Source organism: Mastigoproctus giganteus, chromosome 8 (genome assembly GCF_048544385.1).
Source record: "Mastigoproctus giganteus isolate SK-2022 chromosome 8, ASM4854438v1, whole genome shotgun sequence".
NCBI lineage: Eukaryota > Metazoa > Arthropoda > Arachnida > Uropygi > Thelyphonidae > Mastigoproctus > Mastigoproctus giganteus.
Genome location: NC_143582.1, coordinates 188,070,122 through 188,097,821, shown reverse-complemented (window position 1 = coordinate 188,097,821; position 27,700 = coordinate 188,070,122). Strand labels below are relative to the sequence as shown.

Genomic DNA, 27,700 nt, shown 5'->3' with positions numbered 1-27,700 from the left:
CAACTGCCCCATTTGTGTTCAACCCATGAGGACTGAACACATATGCAATAAATGGCTCATTCATAAATTAAGAATATGTGTGGATACATCTACATATCTGTGTATGTGTGTAATAAATACTTAAGGGTTAAGGTACATGAAATGCCATAAGATTTTTAATTTTGAAAATTTCCCTAATGGACCACTGCTGGAAAAAATGAAGAATGACTTAGGAATTAAAGTTTAAATAGCATGGCATGAAGTAGTTATAGTGCTACAGACTTCTGTATTATTAATTACAGGAGTTAGCAAGGCAAACATTATAGTTAAAACACAGCTTCAAATGTTAACGATAAATAAATGTAGAATAAGTTTAAGATATAATACCAATATCACATGAAAGAATGTCAAGAAGTTATGTTTTTCTGTCATTATATTTATTCTCTTAATTCTATTCATCTTTCATTATTTTTACTTAGCTTTAAAAACAAAACAGGAGATGTGTTGATACAGATCCCATTGAAATAGATTTTAACGAACTATTTATTAAATAAATATAAAGGTCCTATACAGAAATCAAGTTTATATCCAAAATTACCTTAAAATACTGTTTTGTCATAACAGTAGACAAGTATTACAGTGTAATTCTCAAAATAATAAATTCTACTATGGGTATAAGATAATCAACCGTTCTTTTATACTAAAGTGCTTGGTCTTATAGAATTTATTTTAGCTTTCCATAAAAAAAAGTCTATTACTTATGCCCTTTTTACCTAGCATCATATAATTCTTTTAGAAGCATACAACTATCATCCTAATTTTGTTCTATTTGCATTAAGTCATTTAATTATCCCACACATCTCCATATTGGTTCTTCTTATCACCTGAAATTAGATAAGAAAAGATATTTTTATGAAAATCTAACAGGGACAGTTATAATATAATCTGCTCTCACTTATTCCAAACTTCTATTGCAATTTTGGTATTGCAACTATTGCTATGGCAACAACATGAAAATAAATAATAAATTCCTGTCACTTATATTATAAATAACTTGTAAAAATCAAAGCAAATAAAAAAATAAATAAACAGATTTCCTAAGTTTAGATTTCAAAGACAGAAAGGAACAGCATATAGAAGATGGAATGAATCCTTGCCTTTACAAAATTTTAGATGCTAACCTTTTCATATTTCATGGAAGGTCCCATATTTATTCTCTTGTGATCCTATCCAGAAGCATGATTTGTCCATATTATTGGACAACAATTAAATATCAACATTATTTTTGACTCTACTTTGATACACCTAAAAACAACTTCGTCAGTAAAAATGATGAATTTAGCCCTTTTGTGAAAATGAATGTATACCTGCATTTTTAAGATTGTTTCAATGCATTATCAACAAATTACATCTGTGTACATACAGCTTGAAACTCTATATGAGGAGTAAAGAGTAGTACTGCAACTATTAATTGTATTTACATATATATGTATAAATAAACACATGCACATTCTTAAATTTTTATAAGTGAGAACAGTGATAAGGAAAATTTAAACTACATACATCCAATATACCCAAAATAAAAACTGAATTGTGTTTTTTTTTGTTTTTTTGTTTTTTTATGAGCTTGTGAAAAACAATTTGACTAGATTAAACCATGGTTTAAAGGAGACACTCATTCACCTGTTCTTTGTAAAAGTAGAGTAGCTCCACCCAGTAGTCCTAATTTTTTTTTGTTCTAATTATTGCTGGCCTTCTTTAAACTATTTAAATCGAGATTTAAACTATTTAAATCTTAAATTGAGTGGGAAACATAAGCAATAATATGATTGTGGCAATATCTCATTACCACAAGGTCCTTGAAACAACTTGTAAAATTCTTGCAGTTTTCAACTGTATGAAAAACTTAGCACCACATACTGTTGTCTGTTTATGTGAATAATAAATTTAAAAAGTGATATACTAACAAGGTTAATTCATGAGTAACAGTTATTTTTCAATTAAAAAAATATGGTCATTCTCAACTACTCATCAACACCCTTAAATTATTTAATTTAATTTAAAAACATGCCATTTTTATCACCCATTGTAACTTAAGTCTAATGCATTGAGCGAATTCTACACCGACAAAAGTAATCCCTCTCAACATATATCTGATGTGATTTTGACAGCTGCAATGTATAAAGTAACTTCCATGTTTGCTTCATCTGGTTTATAACATCAGATGACTAACTGACAACTTGTAAGCAGTAGCCAAACTTTGTACACATACATGACACTACCATAAGCAGTATTGGTTCTAGGCAGGTGCATAAGGTACAATCCACTCAAGCCCTACACATGGGTTCTGCACCCAGTCTCACAAACTTAGTTCCAGGTCTGTTGGGGCACACATAAGTAAGCACATTTTGTAGATTGTTGTTTATGCAAATATTGTAGAGGACAAAGTGTTAGCAGAGAGGTATAAATGAAGCTGTAGAAGTAGAGATATCATTTATAATCAATATTCCATGTGGAAATGGGGGTCGATGAATTTGAATGTAGAAAGGTGACAGGAGCTCAAGGGGACTGTTCCTGACATCCATAAATGACAATGATGAAGGCATGCTGTCAAAATTTGTAGAGGGTATAAAGGTGAGAAAAGTCATGAACAACAGAAAGCAGGCTATACTTCTTAAAAACAATTTGGGCTTGCTACATGAATGGTCAGTGAAATATTGAAAATCTTATGAATTGCAAGGCCTTTACCTGGAAAATAATATCCCAAGAATAACTTACAAATCAGATAATTAAGGGCAGATAGTAAGGAGTGCAAGGGTGATACCTACAAGTAAACAGTCCAAAGATGTGGTCTGCAAATGCTGGAAACTAGAAAGACTTTGCGGGGGGGGGGGGGGTTGATTGAGGTGCATGTGGCTTTGTAGAGGGTAAGTACAGCTCATCCAGGATTGCTGAAGTTGAGAGCTTAAAAAATATATAAGGAGGAATTAGGTACTTATTTACCATGCAATAGGCCAAGCTTTTTTTTTTTTTTTTTTTGTGTGCGGATGAGACTACATTACATCATTGGTGCCGACTGGGCTAGCCGGGTAGGTAAAGTGCCTGCCTGGCAACCCAAAGGTCGCGGGTTCAATTCCCGCCTCGGGCTGGATATCCAATGGTGCCGAACCAACCAGTTGGTTGGATATCATGGCCACAATACACGAAGGAAACAAGAAAAAAAAAACTGGTTCGTTCGTGTTTTGATTACATCATACAAAATAAATAAAAATTGGTCATTCTAATACTAAATAGTAAAATACTGATTATTTCGACTTGGCTTTTGTAGACAGTCATTTGCAGAAACAACAACACTGCAGCATCCTCAATAATGTTCTTCTTCTAATACTGAGGCAACTTTATGGCACAGCACATTTTTCAACTAGCTAATATCTCCTTTCATAAAGTTTGGTGTGTAATGGCTTGGCTTGGGAAGAATCTTGGGACAATAATGGACTGACCCATTTAAAGTCCCAATCTGAATCCAACAGAATCACTGTGGGATGAACTGCGAATGTGTGACAACATGTTCATGAAGGCCAATATCAGTTATTCAATTAAAAACTTTTACTGGAGAAATGGAGAAACGTTTTTGTTAACTTATACCATAAACTGGTGGAAAATGTTCCACTTTCAGGCTAAAGGAGACCTCGACCTCATTAAAATCTGATTGGTAAACTATTTTTTGTCTTTGTTATTAGTATACCAGTAATTATTGGTATACTTAAAGCAAAAACTATTACACTAATAGCAAAAATATAACTTCAAGAGAGCAGGATGATTGACTGACTGACTGGTTAGAATTTTTATAGTATGTTAGCATGATGCACAAAGTAGAAGATGAGAACAGGAAGTGATGCACAGTCTAAACTATTTTTTTTTATATATAATGTATACTTCTCAGGCCTAGTATTCATTTATAAGCTGTACATTGTGTTGAATTTAGAAATAACTCTGAATACCTCACATTTCAATATCACACAGTCAAGCCTCAATAAAAATTTGATATTTCGAATACTATCCTGTCAAGGCTACACAACTGGATAAGAACTTCTACTTATTATTAGTAGAAATTCATTTTCATTTAGATTGCCAAACATAAGATTTGCTGTTGTCATAATACTCTTAATGAAGGCACAGATTAGGAAACAGACAAGCATTTCAGAACAAAAAAAATTGAATAATAGTCCTGCTATTATAAAATAATTATTCTTTAGTCACTAAAACTCTTGTTTCAAAATCATATTAAACTAATATACGTTGTGTACACGTAATTTCCAATCAATGTTTAATTTAATTAAACTTTTCAGTTAAGTGGTTTAGTTTTAATTTTCAGTTCCTTCAAATTAAAAGCATATGGTAAATACCTGTACTCTCAGCAGGAATATATGGACCTTTCTGTGGTTCTCGTTTTGGCTGGGTCGGTGGGGCCTGATAAGAAGGACGATGCAATCCAGAATGTCTCACGTCATATTCTGCTCTATTTTGTTTTCTTAATTGATCATATGTCACAAAATCTTTGGATGGTTTTTCTTCTTCTCCAGTAGAAACTGAAGGATCTAAAATTTAAATTTTAGGTAAAACACATTAAGAAAAAACATATTAAACACTGCACAATTACTGCTATTTTAAACACTTCTATTAATTGCCTATCTGTATCTCCATATGTAGTGTAAAAAACTACATCATATTAATGTCACAAACTATAAAATTAATAAAAATACATTCAATGACATGGTATGCTGTGGTGCAGAAATTTAGCAAGTAGTGCTGTTTGCATATAGTGCTGTTTGATGCTCCAAAACATTCTGAAACTGAATTAAATTGAGCTAAGGGTTCTGGACTACCAACTGAAGGGTTACAATATTGTTCTGCATAAGCCATTCTCGTGGCTATTTTATTATTATTTAATGCTCCCACAATTGCAGAATATGGCTTGAAGACATGAATGATAAGGCAAGGATATTAAAAAAAGATAAGGATCAACTCTATAAAACTTGATGTTTGTTTGTTTGTTATGTGGAGCATTAGCAACTAAGGCCATATTTCTCTGGGAATATGCAGTGGTCATTCTCTGACCTTTCCGCATCCTCCGTATTTGGTGGTCATGGGCTCGAACCCCAGTCTATTCAAGAAGCGTGTGCTATGCACTGCTGCTCCTGCCCACCTGGCTATGGAGGCGCCCCATAAAACTAGAAAAGAGCAAGATGATTACTGATTGATTGATTGGTTAGTTTTTTTTTTTTTTTATGGCATGTGAGCAACATAGGCCATGATGCACAAAGTACAAAATGAAGCAGGAAGTGATACATTGTCAAAAGTATTTTTATGGGTAACAAAAGCCTACCATTGAGAATAACAAGTGAACTCAATGCAGCAAACCTATCAACCCACTGAGAGCTTTAGTTCTTCATCAATACATATAAAGTCCTGGACCACAAAAAACCAGTTAGAGCTGAAGCTGTTGAGCAAAGACATTATGTAGATTAAGTAATAAGTACGCTGATGCTCACATCTCTATCACTGTCTGCATCAAAGAATCCCTACCAGGAAGCCTTCTCCTTCAGTCAATAACAGCAATAACAATCTTATCGCTACCTGATCTATGTCATGTGACACAGCTCAACAGATACTCAGCTTAAAGTTATTCTACTTAACCTTACACTTCTCATATTGCAAAGCTATCTCATATCGTGTTATATAAACCTGTAGAATAAAGAGTGTTTTCATTAGTATTAGTATAGGTAAATTGATGCAAGAAAGCAGGGGGTATGAAGCATGAAACTAAAAAAAAATATACAGGCAACCCCCATATAACAGGGTACTTCAACACGGTTTCAATATAACATGGTGTGAGAATTGCAGAAATCTTCGCACAACATGGTACTTATATAATACGGTTTTGCTCTAATACAGTTTGAGAATTGCAAGAAACCTTTCATAACATGGTATTTTTGAGCTTTTGTGCTGGGGAAACCCTACTATTATGTTAGATGTAATTTTCAACATTTCCATTCCTTTTTGTAAATTCCTGCTGTTGACTCACTAGTCGTTATTGCCTTTGTGATATTTTTCTAAAGCACATTTTTGGAAGTCACTACCATAAAACAATAAAAATAATTTGCAGTTTCCGGTTAATTGGGCTTTTCTGGTAGTGTAATCAATTATAAATGGGTAGTAAACTCGATCTTCTTGCATTTGCTATAGTATCTGGAATTCTGTGGATTTTCACATTATTATGTTGAAATGTGTTTCCCCTTCCATGAAATATTCAATCATAAAAAACATAAATAAATTTTCAGAAACTCATTACTCTGTATCTCACTTGTGCGTATCGTGTTTGTATCATGTGCATATCTAATATGGCAGTCACACTACCAGAAAGAGAAGCAAGACTGGAAATGAGAAGATGGGCAAAATGCGTAGGACTAATCAAATAGAAGAACCGGATGCAAATAATCAACAAGCTGTAATTAATGTGGAAGAGCATGATATAGGAGATATGTGTTACAACTGTGAGTATTGCAATGCAAGATATTGGGGATGTGAGTTAATAAACACATTGAATAAATACACTAAATGCTGTCATGATGGAAAGGTTTCACTTGACCCACTGTCTGAGATACCTATTCTATTACAACAGTTTACAGGTTATACACGTGAAGCAAATAACTACAGAGAACATATATGGGAGTACAACACAGCAATGGCGTTTGCATCAATGGGTGCGAACGTCATTGCTGAGTGGCGTCCGCATCAATGGGTGCAGAGATTAAATTACCACTTGGAAATGGTCTATACTGTTTTAGAATACACAGCCAGATTTACCATTTGGTCTCACCACTATATCCAAACAAAGCAAATAAGCCAGGATATGGACAACTTTATATTTTCAATTCTGCTAAAGCAACAGCAAAATGGATTGAAAAACAATCAAAGCAAGGGTTTGTGGCTGAAATAATGCAACAATTGGACGAGATGGTTAAGAAATGATATAATGCACCTACATCCAAAATGGAGGTTGCTGCAATATTTGCTGGAGAAGACGGGGAACCGCCTGCAAATAAAGACATATGCATGTATCCCACAGGTGAATCCTGTAGAATTATATCACCACTAAACAAGAATGGTAAAGACTGAAAGATCTAGAATAAATTATTTATGCCATAATCAGAAAGACGGCATATGTTACGCCAGGTACATCTAGTATATACATATTCTTACTAACCATACTGTAAACAATGAGTGCAAAAAAAAAAAGACAATACTGTTTAAAAAAATGGAAAGTTTTAAATATTGAAATATAAATGGAAGATTTAATGTTTGGTGAAAATGATTTCTGATGTGGCAACGAGAGAAGCTGCATGCCCAACAGAAAATTGGATGTCTGATGGGCAGTTACAGATTTATTTGAAAAGAGAAAAAAAGAAAAGCAAGCTAGGCAATTGACCTTTTGTTTATTCTTTGAATAAACCAGACTAAAACTAAGACTAAGACCAGACTAAGATTTCCCTTCCTCCAACTGAAAAATTTGCCATCAAAACAAAACAAAACAACGCTTTCCATGTCTGTTTTATTTCAATAAATTTTTATATAATAACTTTTGATTTTTAATATATTATTTTATTTGCCAATCATTGTGTAGTATGTATTGATAAAAATAAGTCTGAAACTGAAGTAAGTGCTAGCAATATATCTTTTATGGAATCTATTCCTAACTGTTAATATGGAAATGTGCATGCTGTAACACACATTTCTATGTGCTGGTTGTTTTTTTTTTTTTTTTTTTTCAGAATGTACATCACACCTCATAGCAGGGTGAGTTGTATTTATATTTGAAAAAGCCATTTTTCATAGCGGCTTAGATAACTGGTGTACTATAAGAATTTTACAAAACACTGAAGGGTGGGGTCATCTTATAAGGCTGTACAAATAAGTAAACTTAAGATTACTTCAAATGTGGAAAATTTCATATTTATTTGACAAAGCCAATTTCAAATGTATATAAATGAATTTGCGAATACTATTAATTAAATTAATTAGTCCAAGTTTTGAGATCTAAAGGAAGGTGAGCATAAGATTTAATATTTCAATCTTATAAATAATAATTTTTTATATAAATATAATTATAGGAGTTAAAGAGCATTTGTTCACGTGCAGTCAATATAAAACTTCATGTTTTGAAATAAAATAAATCTGTGTGATATATAAGCTAAATTTACTGCACACAGATGTCACTCCTGAAATCTGTACAAGACCAAAAACAATAAATTCAAGTCATACGTTATGCAGAGTGGTGTTAAATTTCAAAACATTCCATTTTTTTTAATACTCCACATTAGAAAAACAGAAAACTTTAGAGAAATATATCAAAGTTACTCAACTGTCTAAACTTGGCCTTTTGCTGTCATCCAAACCTTGATTTTGTATGTTCTTGTCAGTGTCTAAGTTTAGAGAAGCTGAACTAGAGCTATAGTCTGCACCTTCTGATTGTGAATACTTTGACACTTCCCCAACAGAAAGTGTTTCATCTCTCTTACCAAATCCACTATAATCAGATGAGGGTCTGAAAATGAATGTTAGACAGAAATTTAAATAACACTATTCATACTAAAATAGACTGGTAAGAGTTAAGTATACAGGCATATTATTTATTTACTGGAACATTTCAGTTCTTTTCCATATGGTTATGAAACTAGAAATCTTAAAAGGAGTAAGGTAAATAGCATAGCTGGACTGCACCATTATTAGCTTCAATCATCATAGCACCCCACAATGTGCAGCAGAATGTCTGAACTATTACAGAATACTACACAAATAAATATTAAAAGAATAGTTATAGTACATCAAAACTAAATATGTATGATGTATATATAGCATTAGCAAAAGATAAAGTGGCATTTTTAAAAAAGTAGCAAGGGATTCCATTTGCACCAATCCGTTAGTAACACTTTAGATTATGTTACACATGTGTGGACAAATTCCATGGAAAATTTTGCAGTAGCTCAATACTTATTCTTCCATCTTATGGTCCAACCTTTGCAAATGGTAGCAAATTTTCTATTTCTCTGAAATTAGAAGACAGAACCAGCTACCATTCAGTCAATGCATGTGATAGTAGGTGTCTTTGTCTTTTAATTTACTGGCTAATGACGGAGTTCCTGAAAGTTCTATTCTTAAAACCCCCACTTTTTATATTATATATAGTAAATATTATTATGACTGTAAATACTATCCATATTTCTGCTGATAGTAATACACTACGTTTCACTTTCCAGATCAACAAATCGTGCTCTGCACAAACCACAACAATTCTTGAATATCCAAACCACCAATCAACAACACCAGTTCCTTAAAAGCAAAATCCTTATGTAATTCTCTAGTGGGGAGTAAACTAACCTCCATTAAAAAATCCAGTCCTATCTTATTTCTTGCAGAAGCAGTCTGCTATTCTCATACTCATCTTCAACAACACTGATTATTAGAAAGGAGAACATCTTTACTGAAAATAACCCTGACATATAACCTTTCTCAACATAAACATATCTGAAATATTCTATCTATCTCTGCATTTAAAAAAAGACTATCTTTTACTTTGGTGTTATTTTTCTTCTGAACAGCTGCTAATCTGTACAAATCACAAATCTGCCTAACCACAGAATAAAGCTCCCACACAAATGGTCACCCTTGATGATGATGACTCATTTCTATAAACTAGATGCAGGGAGTAAGATAATCTGAAATTAAAATTTGCTGCATTAATAGATGAAACTGGGTCACTGAAAAAGCTGGTTGATGCACTAGGGCATAACAGAACCAGGAACTTAGCAGGAACTCAAGTGTCTAGTGATATGTCACTGGAACTCTCTCTCTCTCTTGATTCAGGCCCTAAATATGAATCATCAACAGCGGACTATATTGGTTCAACAAGAGATAATCTTATTAGCAGATTCGATTGTGAGGAAACCAGGAATATATTTCACAATAAAGCACAATAAAACAATATAAGTCTGCCCGGCATAGCAATCAGTGATGTAACTAATCAACTTTCAGTTCCCAAAAATGCTAATGAGGTTTTGGTAATACATCAAATTGAAAATTTTGTCAATTAGGCAGTTGCAAAACTATAAATTTTATGCCCTCTCTGCCAGATTGTCAATCGGCCTACCACATGACCTTTAACAGCCATATGAAACTAGTCATTGGGCCCCTTACTCCTTGCCTATCCACTGTGGTAGTATGGTAGTTTCAACACTGCAATTAGTATAACATATAATTATTCTTGTCTGCAATCCTGCCCAAGCACAACAGGAGGAATTTTATGATGCAAGCCAGTATTTGATTAATTCTGGCTTCATGAATCAATATGGCTTGTCCTAGTTAGTAAAAGGAATTTATTTTGCAGGGATTGCACTCATTTGAACAGAAAAAGTACTACGTTCCTTGTCAATGTCACTGAGGGGACTTTTAACTCCATCACAGGGAGATACTCAAACATGAACTGCACTGGTGTGCAAAATTTAAGGACCAGCCAGGTTTTCACCTATAGCTTCTCATAGGAGTGGCCTAGATATGGGAAAAGCATACCTAAGGAACGTCGTGAGGTACAGAAATGATGAAGGAAACAACACCGACACAACAATGGAAACAAAACGGTACAGAGGGACTTTATTCAAAAATGGCAACATAGCACTGGCTGCCATGATACAGATACATCACTGCCAAAGATGGAACAAAGGGAAGAGGTGGTCCTCAGTAGAGATATGGCCACCCCTAATGTCGGCGCCTCTGTAGCCAGGTGGGCAGGAGCAGCAGTGCGTAGCACATGCTTCTTGATTAGACCGGAGTTCGAGCCCGTGACTACCAAATACGGAGGATGCGGAAAGGTCAGGGAATGACCACCGCATATCCCAGGAGCAATATGGCCTTAGTTGCTAATGCTCTTAAAAACCAAATAACAACAACAACCCCTAATGTCAATGCAGGCTTTGCACCACCTGTCCATACTTAGAACAACATTGTTGATAAGTTCTTACGGTAACATTGTCCATTCCTCTCTCTGGTGAACATTTTCTGGTAGGTGTGGATGTGCTGCTAGGTGTCTCCCCAGAGTATCCCATATAAGTTCAATGGGATTTAAGATCGGAGGAAACGGGTAGGCCAATCCATACAAATAATGTCCTTACTTTCCAAAAGCATATCACAGCTTCAGTGAAATGGGGTGTGGCATTATCATCCATAAACACGAACTTGGGGCTAATGGCACCTCAGAACAGATGACATGGGGAAGGATTACCTAAGTACAGTAGCATGCACCGGTTACAGTACCGACTTCCAGTATCTGGAGTTGTGTACATCCATCCAAGATAATGCCTCCCCCAGACAAGAATACCTCGAATGCCATATTCATCCCTTTCAGTGATGTTTGTGGGGTGATACCACGTGCCAACCTCTCGCCAGATTAGCTGATGTCCAGAATCGCTGCTGAGACTGAATCTACTCTCATCAGTAAAGAGTACTTAAGTAAAGATTTTGTGGTTGTAACCTTTAGAAATAGTGTTGGTCCTTAAGTTTTGCACACCAGTGTACGTACAGCCAGTTTTCAATAGGGATGGGCTCTGTAGAGAGTTTATTTAGAAAATTTTAGTTTTATAAAAATAAAACTTTACACATAAATGTATTTAAATATTAATTTTTTCTTATTTTGGCTTGGCTGAAAATGTTTATTTTAACTTGAGAAACTAGACCAGCTTTTTTAAAAAAAAAAAACAATTACTCTTTTTTTTTTTTTTTTTGAAATAATAATATTCTCTACATCTACATAATTTAATTTAATTTTTCAACTTTGGGATCTGAATTCTGTAGAATGTCTTTAATTTTAGCTTTTATAAGCCAAAATCAGTTAATAATGGCTGACAGAAGCAATGTTCTCATTATTTTTAAACTATTTTTGTGCTGCCATCTATTAACCCTACAGTCATGGTGCCCCCAATTGTTATAAATATGGTGGTGCTACACCTGATAGGTATAAACTTTATTTTTAATTTCTAGAAAAAGTTTATGGATTTTTTTGAATTCTGCTTGCAGTATAGAAATATTTCGTATTTTATCAACGGATTGTAATATATAAAAAAATTAAATATTTATTTCATTTTAAATTTTTTTTTTCAACATTTATTTCAAATTTAGCATGTCAAAATTTGAATATTATGCATGTCGCTAACTCTCTATCTGGAGTAATTATTGCTTTCCATGTTTATTATTTAAAAATAATAACAAATACTTCAAACCAATCTTTCAAAAAGACCTTGTTTACAACAATTAAAAACCATTAGTAATTAAAAGCTAGAATTTTTAGAGATGTACATAAATATAAAACCATATTGTCTATCCAAAAGAATAAATTACAAATTACCTACATTTCTGAATGATAGCCTTTCTTTGTCCGGAGAATTTCTCCAAGTTGGCTGTTCGGTATGCGCATTAATTTTTCTTCACATGCAGATCGGTATGAAATTTTTCCTACTAGCCAGCCAAGAAATCCAGCACCTGCAATTTTTATGCACATTTAAATAATTACCACAAATTATTATGTTAGAGAAATTTTTGGAGCAATCAATATATTTTGAAATACAGACAGTACACAAATGCCACACACATTCAGTGGCCAGGAAGTGAATACCCACTGCTCAGCCACTTTATTAGGATTAATGTGGACCTTTGTGCTGAAGCATAGTTATGAAAAACCAATGCAAAACATGTAGTTTGTGATGTATGCAAGAGATCTCAAAAAAAAAAAAAAAAGTGTTACATTCATCGGCAATGAGGAATAATGGTGGTCTGTTTTCATGGCATACTCAATTCCCTGATCCCACTGGACAACACAATTTACTTGAGCATCACTATACATACTTTTAAAAATTTAATACTTTCAGGATGTAGAACATGATGGTAATACTATCAGTCTGCTTTAGTCAGTACAATCCATAGAATGCAACCAAATTACACATCTGTAGGATAAAATAGAATGATGATTTCAAGTATGATTCAGTCATGAACCTTGAAACATCAAATAAAGCACTATAAACAGCTATTTCACCAAGAGGTTTGTCTGATCAGGTACTAGTATTGCTGTCATTTAAACAAATGCTTAAGTGAAAAATAGTAAAACCATTACTGGCTTTATATTTTTCCTTTTCACTGTAAGGCCTTGGAAAGCAATAAAATAACTACCAAAATTACTCAGGTGAGACCTGTATGTATAATAAGCAAGGCAGACAGAGTAATGACCATTAATTTCATACCAGTGATTAATGCACATCAACTATTTCGACAAAGGGTCTATCATACTAGGCACCAGTAACTGCCAAGTTAAACATATCAATTATGTAACCCAGAAGATGCCTAGCCCCCAAACACAGCAACTAACATAACAAATCTCTCTTGATACAATTTTCTCAAATGGGTTTCCAAGTCTGTATACAATATTAAGATCTGGCCTAATTACTTTATATAAACATTGTTAGAATAGGTGCATTTTATCATATGTTACAATTTTTACCTTTGTACCCGAAAGCTCAACAGAACTAAACAGATTACACTGGAATTAGTCAAGTTACAAAAGGCTGCTTTCTTTATTGATATGTAATCATAGTATATATCAGTAAAGGTTTAGAAACACTAAACAGCTTAAAATTCATTGTATAACATACAAATAAAAACAACTACTAAACAAGAATTACTTAATAAAAAAAAGTAATATTTTGAATTCCAAAAAAAAAGTGCATACCTATAACTTTAAGTGAAGAACCCCACTTAGGATTAGATTGTAGATATCCTAAAAAAATAAGTCAGTAAAAAACATTAGTAGTACATGATATTAAAGGAAATGTTTAAAAATACTTGAAAAAAATATAAAACAAAGTACTTTTAGTCTTTAATTTTATACCTCAAAGTAACATAATCTGTCAATAAACTACAGCAATCATGTTATGTGAGCTTCTATTACTGTATTCTTGAAAAAATAATAAAAAAGTAAGGTTATTCTATTTTTCTTTATATCTTACTGTATTCAAGTATCATATTAAACTCTTGAGACTGTTGCCATGATAGAATTGCAACAATGTTTTGTATCCATTTTCTTTCTTTTTGAAAAAAAAAAAATAAATAAATACTGATATATGTAATGCTCAATGCAAATGCAAATTTTTTGAGTGTGATTTGATCAAAATGACTGCAAAATATCAAAACAGCTGAAACATAACTACAAATGTTTGTCAGTTTTTCAAAGATATCCCTGCCTATCTCTTTTTATAAGTCACTAGTACCAGTGTTCCTTTACACTTCATTCAGTTTTATAACATTAATAAAAATAAGAATTTTTTGGTAAATATTTTTAAGTGATTTCATTTTAAGCTAAAAGGGCATATTTTTCCATTAACATTCAAACAGATAATGATATTATACAATAAGCACTTTTTCAGAATTGAACAAAAAATAAAAAGAAAATTTAAACCTAGTCCTTACACACTGGTACATCCAAAAAGATGAGAGGTTTAAAAACTAAATAACAAAATGGATGCAACAGCAAGTAGTGATGTATAGCTGAAAGTCACAGATCTATGATTCTTATAAGTAATACCCAGTGTAAGGTACTATTATTTTTACTACTGCATGCTGTTCTTTAGAAGTCATATTATAAGTAATATTCTGGAGATCTGAAATTAATATTTTAAGCACTCAATTACATTTGATTATATATCAATCTAACTATTCAAAACAGAGAATCAGCAGAAATGTTCCTAAACCACTGTTTTACCAAGTAAAATATTTTAAAATACTGATAAAGAGCAAGCCAAGCAGAGATACAAAAATGGTATCTACTATTCATGAAGGAGACTATACTGGAAGATCAACATAAATAATGGTTCTTTAATGGAAATATTAGGAGGCTCCATAAGTGAAATTATGTGGTGGCAGATATTTGCAGCATGCTATCTGTACAAATTGATATAAATACCACAATCCCATCCCAAATTAACTTAGGATCAGACCACCATTAATTCAATTACCACACATCATAAATCACCTAACTTTACAAAAGAACTTTTCAATGTTCTTTGACAGGTCATTTCTGAACATAATTTTATAGAACAAAGCATATCAAAAACACTAACAGACATAAACAAAACTCACATTAAACAACAAACTAATAGCTACATTTTGTTGCTGAGGATGAAAGAAATTCCCTCAAAAGCTTTGAGAACAGAAGCAGAAGTACCTTTCTCATCTATGTGTACCCAACATGTAGTTATATTATATGTTCCGACCTGAAACAGTGTTTGATTTCATATGGAATTATTCAGAGGCTTCAAACTGTGATATGACATATTAAATAAACTAAAAAGCATATTTAAGTTCTACAACTTTAGTAGATGAAAAAATTTATATTTTACCTCTTCTTACACAGTAATGAACAGTTAACATGGCTGCTGCAGCAAATGGAAGAGCTGTAATAAAAAGAAATGCTTTCAAAATAAATTATTAAAAAGCAAATACATTATGTAGTATGTCCTCAGTGAGACTCTTGCCTTTCTTTTTTATTTCTATAAAGGGTTGAAAAATAAATTAAGAGGCCTGAAAGTCATGCTTATTGTTAAAGTTATATTTGAAAGAAGATTAAGTGTTAACCAGTAAAAACAATTTAATTACAAATAGATACAGAATATCTGATTACAAATAGATACTGTAGCTTTCAAGACAAATCGTGTCCCTTTTTCAACAGAATTTGAACTTAATGGACACAGTTACGTGCAGTGAGGCGCGTGAAGGCATGTTATTCAATCATTAAACTGGCGTTTATTGTTGCTGCACAGACATGCGCAGTTTTCGAGGCATAAAATGGTTGTTTCTAAGATGGGGTGCAGTCTCATGCCTTTGCAGCAGTTCATGGCTCTTGAATTGCTCAATATACTGAGTGATTCTAACCAGAGGCGGTGGCAAAAGTGCCGGGAGTGGTCTATTATTTCATAGTCTCGCTTGGGATTGAGGTCGTGGTGGGTAGCCAGAAGTGCTCTGCGATTGCAGACTGATCAGTCTCAGCAACGCGAATTGCTCTGTCGTGTTCTGCAAGGCAGTCTTGAAGACATCTCAAAGTCTCTCCTATGTAGCAGTCTGCCGCATAAGAGAGGGGTGATAGGGGTCTTTACACTGGAAACTAGAGAACGTAAGCTTCTACCAGGCAACTGCATGCATTTTATGCGGTATCTCTGAGGATTTTCGAGATTCAGCCTGACACGCCTGGATAGTAGGGAACGTAGGTGGTAGGTATACTGTCCTGGGTTGGTGGTCTCAGGTGGACTGTGAGCTCCTGTGCTTGCAATAGGCACTTGTCTGGTATGTGCGTTGGGTAGCCACAATTGATTAAGTCAGTCCTCACTCAAGAAATCTCGCTGCTCCTAGCTTCATCTGTGCTGGAATGGCTCCAAGCTCTGGAGAATAGAGTGCGGGCAGTGCTGTTGAGATGGCTGGGGGCATGGCCGGATCTGCAGTTTGTGAACTGTCCACACCACATAGGCTTACAGTATACTGAGGTTTCCAGATGTGGGCCCCTCGAGTTTTACTAAGACATCCAGGAATGGGAGAGATTCGTTAACCTCTGACTCTAGAGTGAACTGGATGAACACAGACAGGGAACTGAGATATTCTAGCAATACTGCTTCAGAGCCACGTGGGATGACGGTGAAGATATCATCGACGTATCTGCATCATGTTGTAATAGGTACTCGTGGGTTCGGGAATATCTGTTCTTCCAATTCTTCCATGGCAATGTTGGCTACTACGGAACTAACAGGGGCAACCACAGCAGTGCCATGTACTTGCTGGTATACAGAATCCTCGAAGGTAAAGATGCTGCTTGACAAGCACAGGTTGAGGGCGATACAGATGTCGTCAGTAGACAGTAATGTTCTGTTTGAAAGGTCTGAATCATTCTCAAGGAGCCTCTTGGTGCAGTGCACGGCCTGTTGGACAGGGATTGATATAAATAGCGACACTACATCAAATGATGTCATAACAGCGTTTTCAGGAATTGAGAGCTCTTTAATAAGGCGAATGAATACGCCGCTGTTATTGATAGTGTGCGTGGTATTTCCTACTGTCTTTTGTGAAAAAACTAATGTCTAATTGTAAAAAATCAGAAAAAAATTCATTCAAAATTAAAAATTTGTAAAAAAACCCCTCAAGGTTGCTATTATTCTTTAATTTTTTTTTTCAATCAAATCAGGTCAAAATAAGAACAAAGTAATATTTAAATGCATTCAGGTACAAAGTTTTCACCTTTGTAATTTTTACACAAAAATTACACAAAAAAATTTACTCCACAGAGTTGGCTATATAGAAAACCTCACTACTGTGAACCCACACACATCTGACAAGCTCACTAATGAAAGGGTTAAAAATACATAAAAAAAAAAATAATAATAATAATCTCCAAAAGAAAAGATAAGACTTTTATTCTGGTAACTATCAACATAAGATGAATCTACAGTACATTAGCATGGTGTATGATTTGAAAAGACAGACGATACTTGATGCTTTAATCTCTGTAGACCAATCTTCCAAGGCACAAAAGTAGAAAGGATTAACGAAAAGAACAAAAAGTTAAGAGTGGGGAGATTGAGAGTTGAAATGTGAATGGATGCCAATTAATTGATGAATGTTTTTCAGACTGATATGAAAGAAAAAAAGGTGTAATTACCTGAAACAGGATTAGCATTTATTCAAGTAATTTGGGTCAAAAGTCTCATTGCACATGTAGTAGAGGCTAGGGCTTGCATAAAACCGAGAAATTTCAAAACCAAGTTTAACCGAAGTTTACTCTTAAAACCGGTTTTAAAACCGATTTTCTCAGACTTAGGGAAAATAATTAAAAGCTTATAACACAGGTATTTATTTTATCTTGGGTAGATTGTACAAATCGTAATCAAATCTTTTAAACAAAATCTATCACCTCTTATAGTAAAAAAAATAAAAAAATTAAAATGCTCCAAAAAAGTAACCAGCTTGAGATTATACAAAATTACAAATTGTATTCAAATCCTTTGAATAAAAACTATCTTCTCGTATAGTAAACAAAAAAATAATAAGCCCTATAATAATAATAATAATAATAATAATAAATAATTAAAAATAATGTTAAAAAAAACAGCTTGGGGAAATTACTTTACTATTTATTGCTCAGCTTTTTTCTGAAAATGATCCTTTAAAAAACACAGTATATTAAGCATTTTTCCTGATAGACTTGACCTTATTTTTGTGTTAAAGAGACCAGTGATCGAAAACACTCTCTCAGATTGGACACTTGTTGGTTTAATGGTCAGCAATGCTCTATAAACTTTATCCAGCTTTTCACTTCTACTGTTAGTTGCCTCCAAAATTTTAAATTCTTTGCTGATTTCCAATTCACTCAGATATTTTGAAGGCTCTTTAGTTAATCTCTTTATTACACTATCATACTCTCGCATGAGTGTATCTCCAACATCGGAACTAGACGAGTCTTTGTTTTCTTCTAAAAGAACAGTTCGTTTATTTTCAGTTTCTTCATTCAACGCTAAGACTCCTTCGGAATGTTTTGCAAATAATCACTGATAAATCTCTTCAGCATGCTTTTTCAAAACCTGCTTACTTGGAAAATCAAGTTCTTGAATCTGAATCTTCTTTCCTAAAAACTTTTTGGGGTTGTGTAGATAGCTCAGCAAAGCCACAATTTGGCAATTTTGTCTTGCATTGTAATGCTGCAAAAGGCTTTGGTGAAACTTTAAAGCATGGGTTTTCTGCTGTATCAAGCTTAGCAAGCAGAAATTCTATTGAAGACTCTGCTTTAAGTAAGTCTGTATCTTCTGAGGTTACAGCCTTCAGAATCATTTCAACTGGTCGCAAAGTTTCACATAGCAATTCAAGTGTTTTCCAGTCATCGTCAGACACGGCTTCAGTTGACATTACTGCACATAGAGCATTTGGAATGCAATTTTTCAATTTCAAAAATCTCTCAATCATACAGAATGTGCTATCCCATCTAGTCTTGCAATCTAATGTAGTTTATATTCTTTCCCATTAAATTTTGTTTTAACAAAATTTTTTAATATGTCATTTTTGGTAGGCGATTTTTGAAAAAGCTTGCAAATTTTTCTGACTTTGTTAATAGTTTGTGCAATATTGGCCATTGAATTGAAGAAATAAATGAGCTCATCGGTAAAGTCGGTTTGATATAAAGCATGCTCTGCTGTCTTTCTTCAACTTCATCATCATCACTACTTTCTTCATTATTTTCATTTTCTTCATTGTCTTTGGGAGACTCAGAGACTGTGGCACCATAATTGATTGCTTTTTCATAAAGTACATCTATAACTGACAGATGTATACAATGGGCTATACATTGTTGATGATTAGGCGTGATTTTCTTGTCAAACTTAATCATCATTGCTGCTCCATCGGTGGTGCAGACAACAATATCCTCATCCAAGTTCAAACCAAATTCCTTCAAGTGTCCATTCACAATTTGCTCAGTTCTTCTGCTATCAAGTGAACCATTAATCTCAATAACACCTAACGACCAATGATTGTCTTTTTAATGCACATTTATATTCATATACCTTTTATTTTGTATAGACGTATATTCGACTAGAGTCAATGAATACTGTGCACCCAAAACCAATGAATTTTTGAAATGCTGAATGAGTTCTTTCTTAGTTTTATAATAATTCAGAACCATATTTTTAATTCCATTCACTGAGGCTGGTGGTAATTTATTGTATTTATTTCTCTGAAGGTGAAGGCTTGATTGTATAAACTCACTCTTGGCAATTGAATTAAAAGAAAATCCATCTAAAGCAGCTAATTTTGAAATCTCTTCTTCCATAGATTTTTTTAACGATAAAGTTTTCTAATGTTCTTACCATTTTTACGGGAGGTTCACTGTTATCTTGTTTAATGTCAATCTGATTCATTTTCTTTAAATGCAACATCAAAAATGATGTAGATCCTCCATACGACTTCATTATCTTCTGAAATTTCGAAAATTGTGCTTCATCTTTGCTTTTTCGAGCAAAATAATTCCACACATTTTGATTTCATCTTAGACATATTAAGAGTAATAAATATTAATTAGTAGGAATTTATATCATCGACAATTTTAAATAAAAATATTGAAGATCACAAAGGCACAATACTATGCATCCCTCCCGCAAGCACTGAATGAAGAGTCTAAACGAGGCAAGTTTCAAAATTTTCACGAAAGAAATTTTTTATTTATTTACTCGCAATTTTTTCCCCCAATTAAATCTACTGTATTTTCAAAATTACATAAAAACTAAATTTGATGAAGCTGCTTTTTGGAGAACGTTTGATCTCAAATTTAATAGGAATAAAGAAGCAAAAAACTTTCTACGAACGAAATTTGATGCAATATTCAGTGAATCTGTTTCTAGTGGGTAACTATCAATAAGGCACGTTCCATAACTTGCCTGGCGAACAAGATAGATGGAACGGAGAAATGTTGAGCATTTTCTTTTACGCTATCGCTCCGATTCACTCAGTTGTAAATGAGTACACCTGCATCGTGCCATGATACAGGTGGGAAGATAAAAGGTACCCCCCCTACATTTGGGCCACTTGCCCATGAGATTCGTACCTAAACATAAAATAAAATAAAACACATGTTTAAAACATAATGCAGTTGAACGATCTAGACAAACGAACAAACAAAAAACTATATTCAAGGGCTAACTAAGAAAATATTCAAATCCGGTTTTAGAAGCTCGGTTTCGGTTTTAACAACTCAATATGAAAACCGATTTAACCGGTTTTATAAAAACGGTTTGCAAGCCTAGTAGAGGCATATAATGCAAGAAAGCAAGCTTATGCAGCGTCAGCCAAAAAAAAAAAAAAAACCACTCCCATTTCACCTCTCCATTCGTTCCAAATACCTGTCCAACTGAGCCTTAAATTTATTTAGGCTATCCACTTCCACAACAAGGGATGGAAGTCTGTTCCACCAACCAACTACCTGCCGGCTAAAGGCAAATTTCCTCACATCTATCCAAAATCTGTCTTTCCTCAATTTGAATTTATGCCCTCTCAGGTGATTACTCTGAGCAAGAGGAAGAATCGCATCGGCATTGAGCATGCTCAAACCATTCAAGGCTTTATACACCTCTATCAGATCACCTCGCCGGTGCCTAGTCACCAGACACTGTAATTTGCAAAACTTAAGCCTTTCTTTGTAAGAGCAACCCTTTGTTCCATTCACTAATCTTGTTGCCCTTCTTTGTACTGATTCCAGCAGCTCTACATCCTTCTTGAAATGAGGCCTCCAGACCTGTATACATTTGTCAATGTTAAACTTCATTTGCCACCTCTCAGCCCATCTGCTCAACCTTTCTAGATCCTGTTGCAGCAGCATAGCGTCAGTAGTGTCCTTAACAACCCTGCCAACCTTTGTATCGTCTGCAAACTTGGACATTAAGCTTGATATACCATCATCAATATCATTTATAAATACAGAAAACAACAATGGACCCAACACTGAACCCCAACAGACTCCACTAATAATGAGCACACTAGGGCTGCTACTTTGTGCATCAATCTCACAGGAGATGTAAACGAACCTGAAATTTGTAGTGATGAAGGAGAGAAACCTACTTTGGTTAAGCAAACTGTTTGGACACTCAATCGTTACTGCAACTAAATCTAGAAAAATTAGACAGATAAGATGACAAGTGGCAATTGAAGTTTAATATTGAAAAATGCAAGGTACAGCATATGGGTAGCATATGCTGTACCTTGCATTATGCTGTACTTAGGATAGTGGAGAATGAAAAAGCCTTGAGGTTAACTGTGCAGTCAGATATGAAATTCTTTGAGCAACAAAGACAGACTGCTAGAACAGCTCATGGGGCTTTTTCAATGACATACAGGAATTTTTCCAGCAGAGATAAGGTAATTATTATCCCATTGTATAGGGCAATAATTAAGACACATCTTAAATACTGCACACAGGTCTTGAGGTCTCATTTTAGGAAGGATCTGTTGGAATGAGTGTAGAAAAGAGTAACCAAATTTATGAAGGGAAAACAGAGGGGTACTCTTACCAAGAAAAACTTTGGTTTTGCAAATTGTAGCATCAGGAACTGATTGAGTATTTAAGGATCTGAATGGATTCAGTAAGCTAAATGTTGATGGCATCCTTACTCTAGCTCAGACAATGCACATAATGGGCCATAAATTTAAACCGAGGAAGGATAGTTAAAAGGTACAGTAGATGTGCAGAAGTTTGCTTTTAGTCAGATGGTGGTTGATTTTGGAACAGGCTTCCATCTGGTATTATGGAAGTGGGTAGCTTGAATAATTTAAAAAATTAGACAAATTATTAGAAGGAATGGACAAGTGATGTGGAAAGGTGTTTTTTTTTTGCTGATGCTGTATAAACTTGCTTCCTTGCATCATTTTCATCATTTGCCAATACTAATATTATTGTTTTGGACCTAAGGAAGTAACATATTTAAACTTTGTAATTCTTTTTAACAAATCAACAGCTAATTTGTACATTTTTGTCTTCCATTATCCAACAAAAGTCTGCTCATGAGTTCTCTCAGAGTAAACTCCAACCTTTCCTTTCTACCCAATCTTGAAAGGAACTCAGACTCCATTTGTGCTCAAAAAAACCCTGTCCGTGTATATTTTTTAAAGCTCATCTACATCTTGGGTCAGATTTCTCTAGCATATCATGAGTATATAAGTGTGTGTGTGTTCACAGACCAATCTGCTGTGACGACTGAAAAACCCACAATAACTCACTAAGGGTAAACCCCCACTCCCTCCTGATGATTGAAATCAGGTAACTATGGTCCCAATTAACAAGGCCTTTAAGAATTCATCCAGTGTTCAACAGAATTTGAACTCAGTTCACTCCAAATGAGCATCTAGTGAAACCACAACATCCAGGATACTCAAAAAAGATTCTGTAACCATTTCTGATGCAAAGCTTTTAAAGCCAGTTCAAAAATCACCTATTTAATGTTTTAAAAAAAAGGAAATTAAACAAAAATTTTGTTTATATTTCTGACAGTTCAGCTAATCATAAAGTATACAAGGGTGTAACTTTTGCCAAGTCTATTATATGGCTCTAAAATCGGTGGAGCTGCAGTGCCTATCAATCTTAAAAATCATGAAATTAATGCAAAAGTGGCCAACCTTTGCCCACAGCAGGCCACAATATTATGTTGGAAATATTGTGGCCTGCTGCTGGAAAAGTGTGCCGCCTAAGAGAAAGATCCAGAAGCTACCCCAGAATCAATAATCTCCAGCCCCACTGATACTTGAAGGCACTAAATGGCATTGGTAACTTAGTAAAGAAATTTTATATCAAGTGCTTGTAATAAAAAATTAAAACAATTTTACATTTATAAAATAAATTTAATAAAGATTTACTAATCAATGCTCGTCCATACAGAATTGATGTCATGAAGAGCTCACTAACTCACCTTCATAGCTGTACTAAATTAATGCTAAAATACAGTAAATATGAATCAAAGGTTCCTGTCACATAGAAACCCAAATCATAATGTACATCAATAGAAATGCAATCAAAATAGAATCCCTAAATGCTGTTACCAAATTATACAATGATTACTGGAATGCTCCCCTCCCCACTGCTAGGATACTCTATGTCACATTTCTGCAATAGAAATTGCTTCCTTTAACAGATCCTTTCCTGACCCCACAAACAGACCATAACTTTTATAATGCAAATAAGTGAACTTTAGCTACTTTAAGTTGATGATGTTAAATCTGCAAAATTAATCAAATTTGGTGATAATGCCAAATCTGTATTTAATTCTGCTTTATTACATCAGTTTTCTTTTGCACAAAATGAAAAATACATATTTCAAATATCAGCAAAGAGTTTTCAGTACAGGGTATTAAGAGTTACAGGTAATGTATACTGGTGCTCAATCATCTCACTAAATCAATATTTTATTTAGTGGCTGAGAAGTTTATTTGTACAGGTGACCCCCGCTTAATGCTGATAATTTGTTCCAGAAAAACAGAGCGCTAAGTGAATCTGCGCTAAGCACGCACCGCATTCCCATAAGGTAACATATGTATTTGTGAGTTGCGGTCGGTGCCATAGGATATTTCCTAATCAATAATAAACGGTAGTGAAAAGATGCACAAATGTCAGTCAGAATATTTAATATTCAAATATTTGTACATATAAAATATTTTGCATTACATGCATATATAATTATGTGGTAACTACTTATGTATCAAAATTAAACTTAAAATTCCAATTAAAATCATGAATTCAATCATGAAAAATTTGTCGATTTTGGGTTGTACTTTGGCCCTCTTCCTGGTAAACTAAAAGGGGGTTTTAATTTTAAATCCCCCACAGCATTAACACCCAACAATAAAGTCAACCAATCCTTTGCCGCTTTGAAATCTGGCATGTTTTTTTCTTCTTTCAATATGAAACTTCTTTTAGGCATTCGTTTCCAAAAAGATCCTGCTTTATCTATGTTAAAAACTTGTTGAGAAGTATAACACATAATACCCCTCTTCAATAATTTTAACAAGTTCTTTTTTGAAAGTTTCGGGTCCTTGATCTGCACTTGCGGCTTCTCCCTGGATTTTAAATCTATTCAACCAGCCCTTACTAGTTTTAAATGGTTCCACTTTTTTTTTTCTTTTTTTGGTGAGTTTTCTTCAGATCATCATATAGGCTAATCTCTCTCTCTCTCTCTCTTTTTTTTTTTTTTTATAATATTTAACCTACTGAATTCTGCATTGGATATTATCTTCAATAAAATTAGTTAAAGTAGCCCTAGTTGCTTGCAGAGAACAGCTGTCTTTCCTGCTGCTAAAATTAATTCTTTATTTTTTATAATTGTTCTTTCAGTTAAACTTGCCAGTCCTAAATTATGGCAGACATCCGCTTGTCATTGACCGGAATCGATTTGCTTCAAAACATCTAATTTAATTTTCAAATTCAGTCTTTTTCTTACATTTGTAGTCTCCGTACTGCGTCCAGACGTTGCTTTTTCATTCTTATCCGCTGTTATTAACTCTTCAAAAATGTAACTGCATTGGTTGCATTAATTATGATACAATGTTTGAGTAAACTGTCTGTTACGCACGATGTCTAATGCTGTACTGAGTGATGACTAGACTTCGGATAAATGCATATAATGCAAATATTACAAGCAATATACTTGATCATATTTTAAAATGTTAATCTCGGAACTATGTAACAAGTCACTGTACTGCAATTAAATTAGTGTGCGAGAAAATTTCACTGAGCGTGGGAAATTTTCTCAAGTTCGGTGTGGGAAATGTTTTAATGCTGTTTTGTTATTCATTTTCAAGCTATCCACTCCATCAAATGAAAAGATTTCGTTAAATATGCCAAAAATGCAATCTGTAAAAGAGCGTTATAGTGATTTGTGACAGCGTTATAGTCAGACATGGGTTATAATATAAGAACAGCGTTATAGCGAATCAGCGTAAAGCGAACCGCGTTATAACAAGGGCCTGCGGTACACGGATAAATTTTTGCCCTTTTTGAAATGCTCATCAAATGAACCCCTTTTCAAAAATCAACAGTAGTCTGCCATGATCGCCTCATTCTATTTATCCTGATATCTTGGCAAAACCTTTCATTTTGCTCTTCAATCACGGCACCATATTTATGTGGAAAGTATTCAATGTGGCTGTGCAGAAACAATGAACCATCACACTCGTGTTGCAGCCTATATTTTTTTTTTTTTCATTTTGGGTACTTGTCTATTATCTTCCTGTCAGTGTAAGTAACAAGTCTAACCAGTGTACATGTGTATTTAATTAGAATGAAAGTTATACCAGCTCTGATGCTGTAACTACTAGTGGAAAGACAACAGACAAGTACCTCATTTTGTAACACAGAAATTTCATTTTAATGAATATCACTGAAAATTATTTCAAAGGAATCATTATTTTTTCAAATAATTCTGATGCACTTTTCTGATATACAGAAGTAGTAACTTCTATTTTATTTTATTTGAATATTGACCTTAAAATCAATAATGAATAAGTAAAAGAGAAAAACATATACTACAAGAGTAAACATTTTGTTCGGAGCACTTTTTTTTTTTTTTTTTGAAAGAGCCTTTTATTTTTAACAAATACTATACATTCAGAAATATTGTATATACATAACATATATAATTATACCAATTTCTGGTTTTAATTTTCACCTTTTTTCTGTATTATGTGAAAACTCAGTTTTAGTGCAACTGAAAATACGTGAATTCAGAATTCCAATAAATCACATTTTCTGACACTTCTTTTGCTGCTTAAGCAAATCACTTATGGGAATGTTTCTAGAGCAAAAAAAATCACGAAAACAGGAGAACCAATCATTATTATTCTCATATTTGATATCTGTTTTTGGTATGCCTTCCTCAACTTCAGTATTTTTTTTTTTAAATTTCCCTTACAACAAAAATCCCTACAGGTATCCATTTTTCCTCATCATACCATCTGATATATTTTTGTAAGATGCTAGTATACCATTACATCAAAAATGTGGAAAACGTGGTACAGAATGATGTCTATAGCCGCATATTTTACTACTTTCATTTTTGTTTCCCAAGTGAATTCAGTCATTCTTGTTCCTTACGACATGAACCACATGGTGCCATTCATAATTTTCTAAAAAAGTTTTTCTTTCAGTGTAAACCAATACTATGTGGCAGTAATCACACTGTGCTAATGTGGAATTTAATTAAAGACATAACTACTGTCAAGGGTAAAGTGAAAAGTGCTTTTGTAAGGGTGATTACTGTGGTCTCACACAGTTTTTAAATTCTATGCAAATGGAAAGCATTCAGGGAAGTAATAATGAAAGTACTAGGCTTTCCATACCAACAAAGAAATAATGTTCGAGGTTTATTAGACTTAAATGGATGTAAGATGAAGTATTGAGATATTTGGTAGAGAAGAAAAATGCAAATGGGATGCATATAAATTATCAGATGATACAGAATATAATGGTACATATAAATTAGTCTGTAATCAAGTCACAAAGGAAGATCATGAGAAGTTTCTGACAAAGAATGCAAAGAAAAACAGCAAAGACAATATCAACAGCAGAAGGATGAGACTGAATCACATTTGGCCACTTGATGTCAATGGGTTAACTGCTGATGATCCTGCTCATGTTACTTACAAACTGAATAGGTATTTTGTATCTAAATTCACACAATGAGGAATTTTTTAAGGGATGGGATGCCAGAAGCTTTTCAACCTCTAACAGGGAGCTAAATGATTTTGTGATAACTGAAAGGAAAGTGGAAGAGAAATTGTAGAAGCTAAACACAAGAAAGGTAGCTGGGGTGGATGGAATCTATCCAATTACATTAAGGGAGGCAAGCAAACCCTTAGCCAATTACGAGAGCATCCTTGACTTCAGGAGAGGGTTCTATGTACTGGTGATGTGCAAATAAATCCCCAATTCTTAAATGGAATCAAAAGATGACATGAGTAATTACAGACCTGTTAGCTTAACATGTTTCAGGGAAAATAATGGGGTAACTGGTTAAAAAGTAAAACAGGACCATCTACACAGGAATGCAATTATACTGCA

At 33.9% G+C, this 27,700-nt stretch overlaps 1 protein-coding gene and 1 non-coding gene across 2 annotated transcripts in view; one reads left to right on the top strand and one right to left on the bottom strand.

Annotated features, from left to right (window-relative positions):
* Positions 1-697: 697 nt before the first annotated feature.
* The window catches only part of asrij (OCIA domain-containing protein asrij), a 40,462-nt gene continuing 13,459 nt past the window's right edge, over positions 698-27,700 (bottom strand). Inside the window, exons 3-8 of the mRNA XM_090379959.1 lie at positions 15,474-15,527; positions 13,808-13,855; positions 12,438-12,567; positions 8,403-8,584; positions 4,386-4,577; positions 698-863 (exon numbers count right to left, since the gene is read on the bottom strand). Coding sequence (XP_090236085.1) covers positions 823-863; positions 4,386-4,577; positions 8,403-8,584; positions 12,438-12,567; positions 13,808-13,855; positions 15,474-15,527 — 647 coding nt within the window. The 3' untranslated portion in view covers positions 698-822. The remainder of the gene's footprint in view (positions 864-4,385; positions 4,578-8,402; positions 8,585-12,437; positions 12,568-13,807; positions 13,856-15,473; positions 15,528-27,700) is intronic.
* Positions 6,731-6,820, top strand: LOC150082079 (small nucleolar RNA SNORA17). The gene has a single exon (XR_016547343.1). It is a non-coding gene; the product is annotated as a small nucleolar RNA SNORA17 (small nucleolar RNA).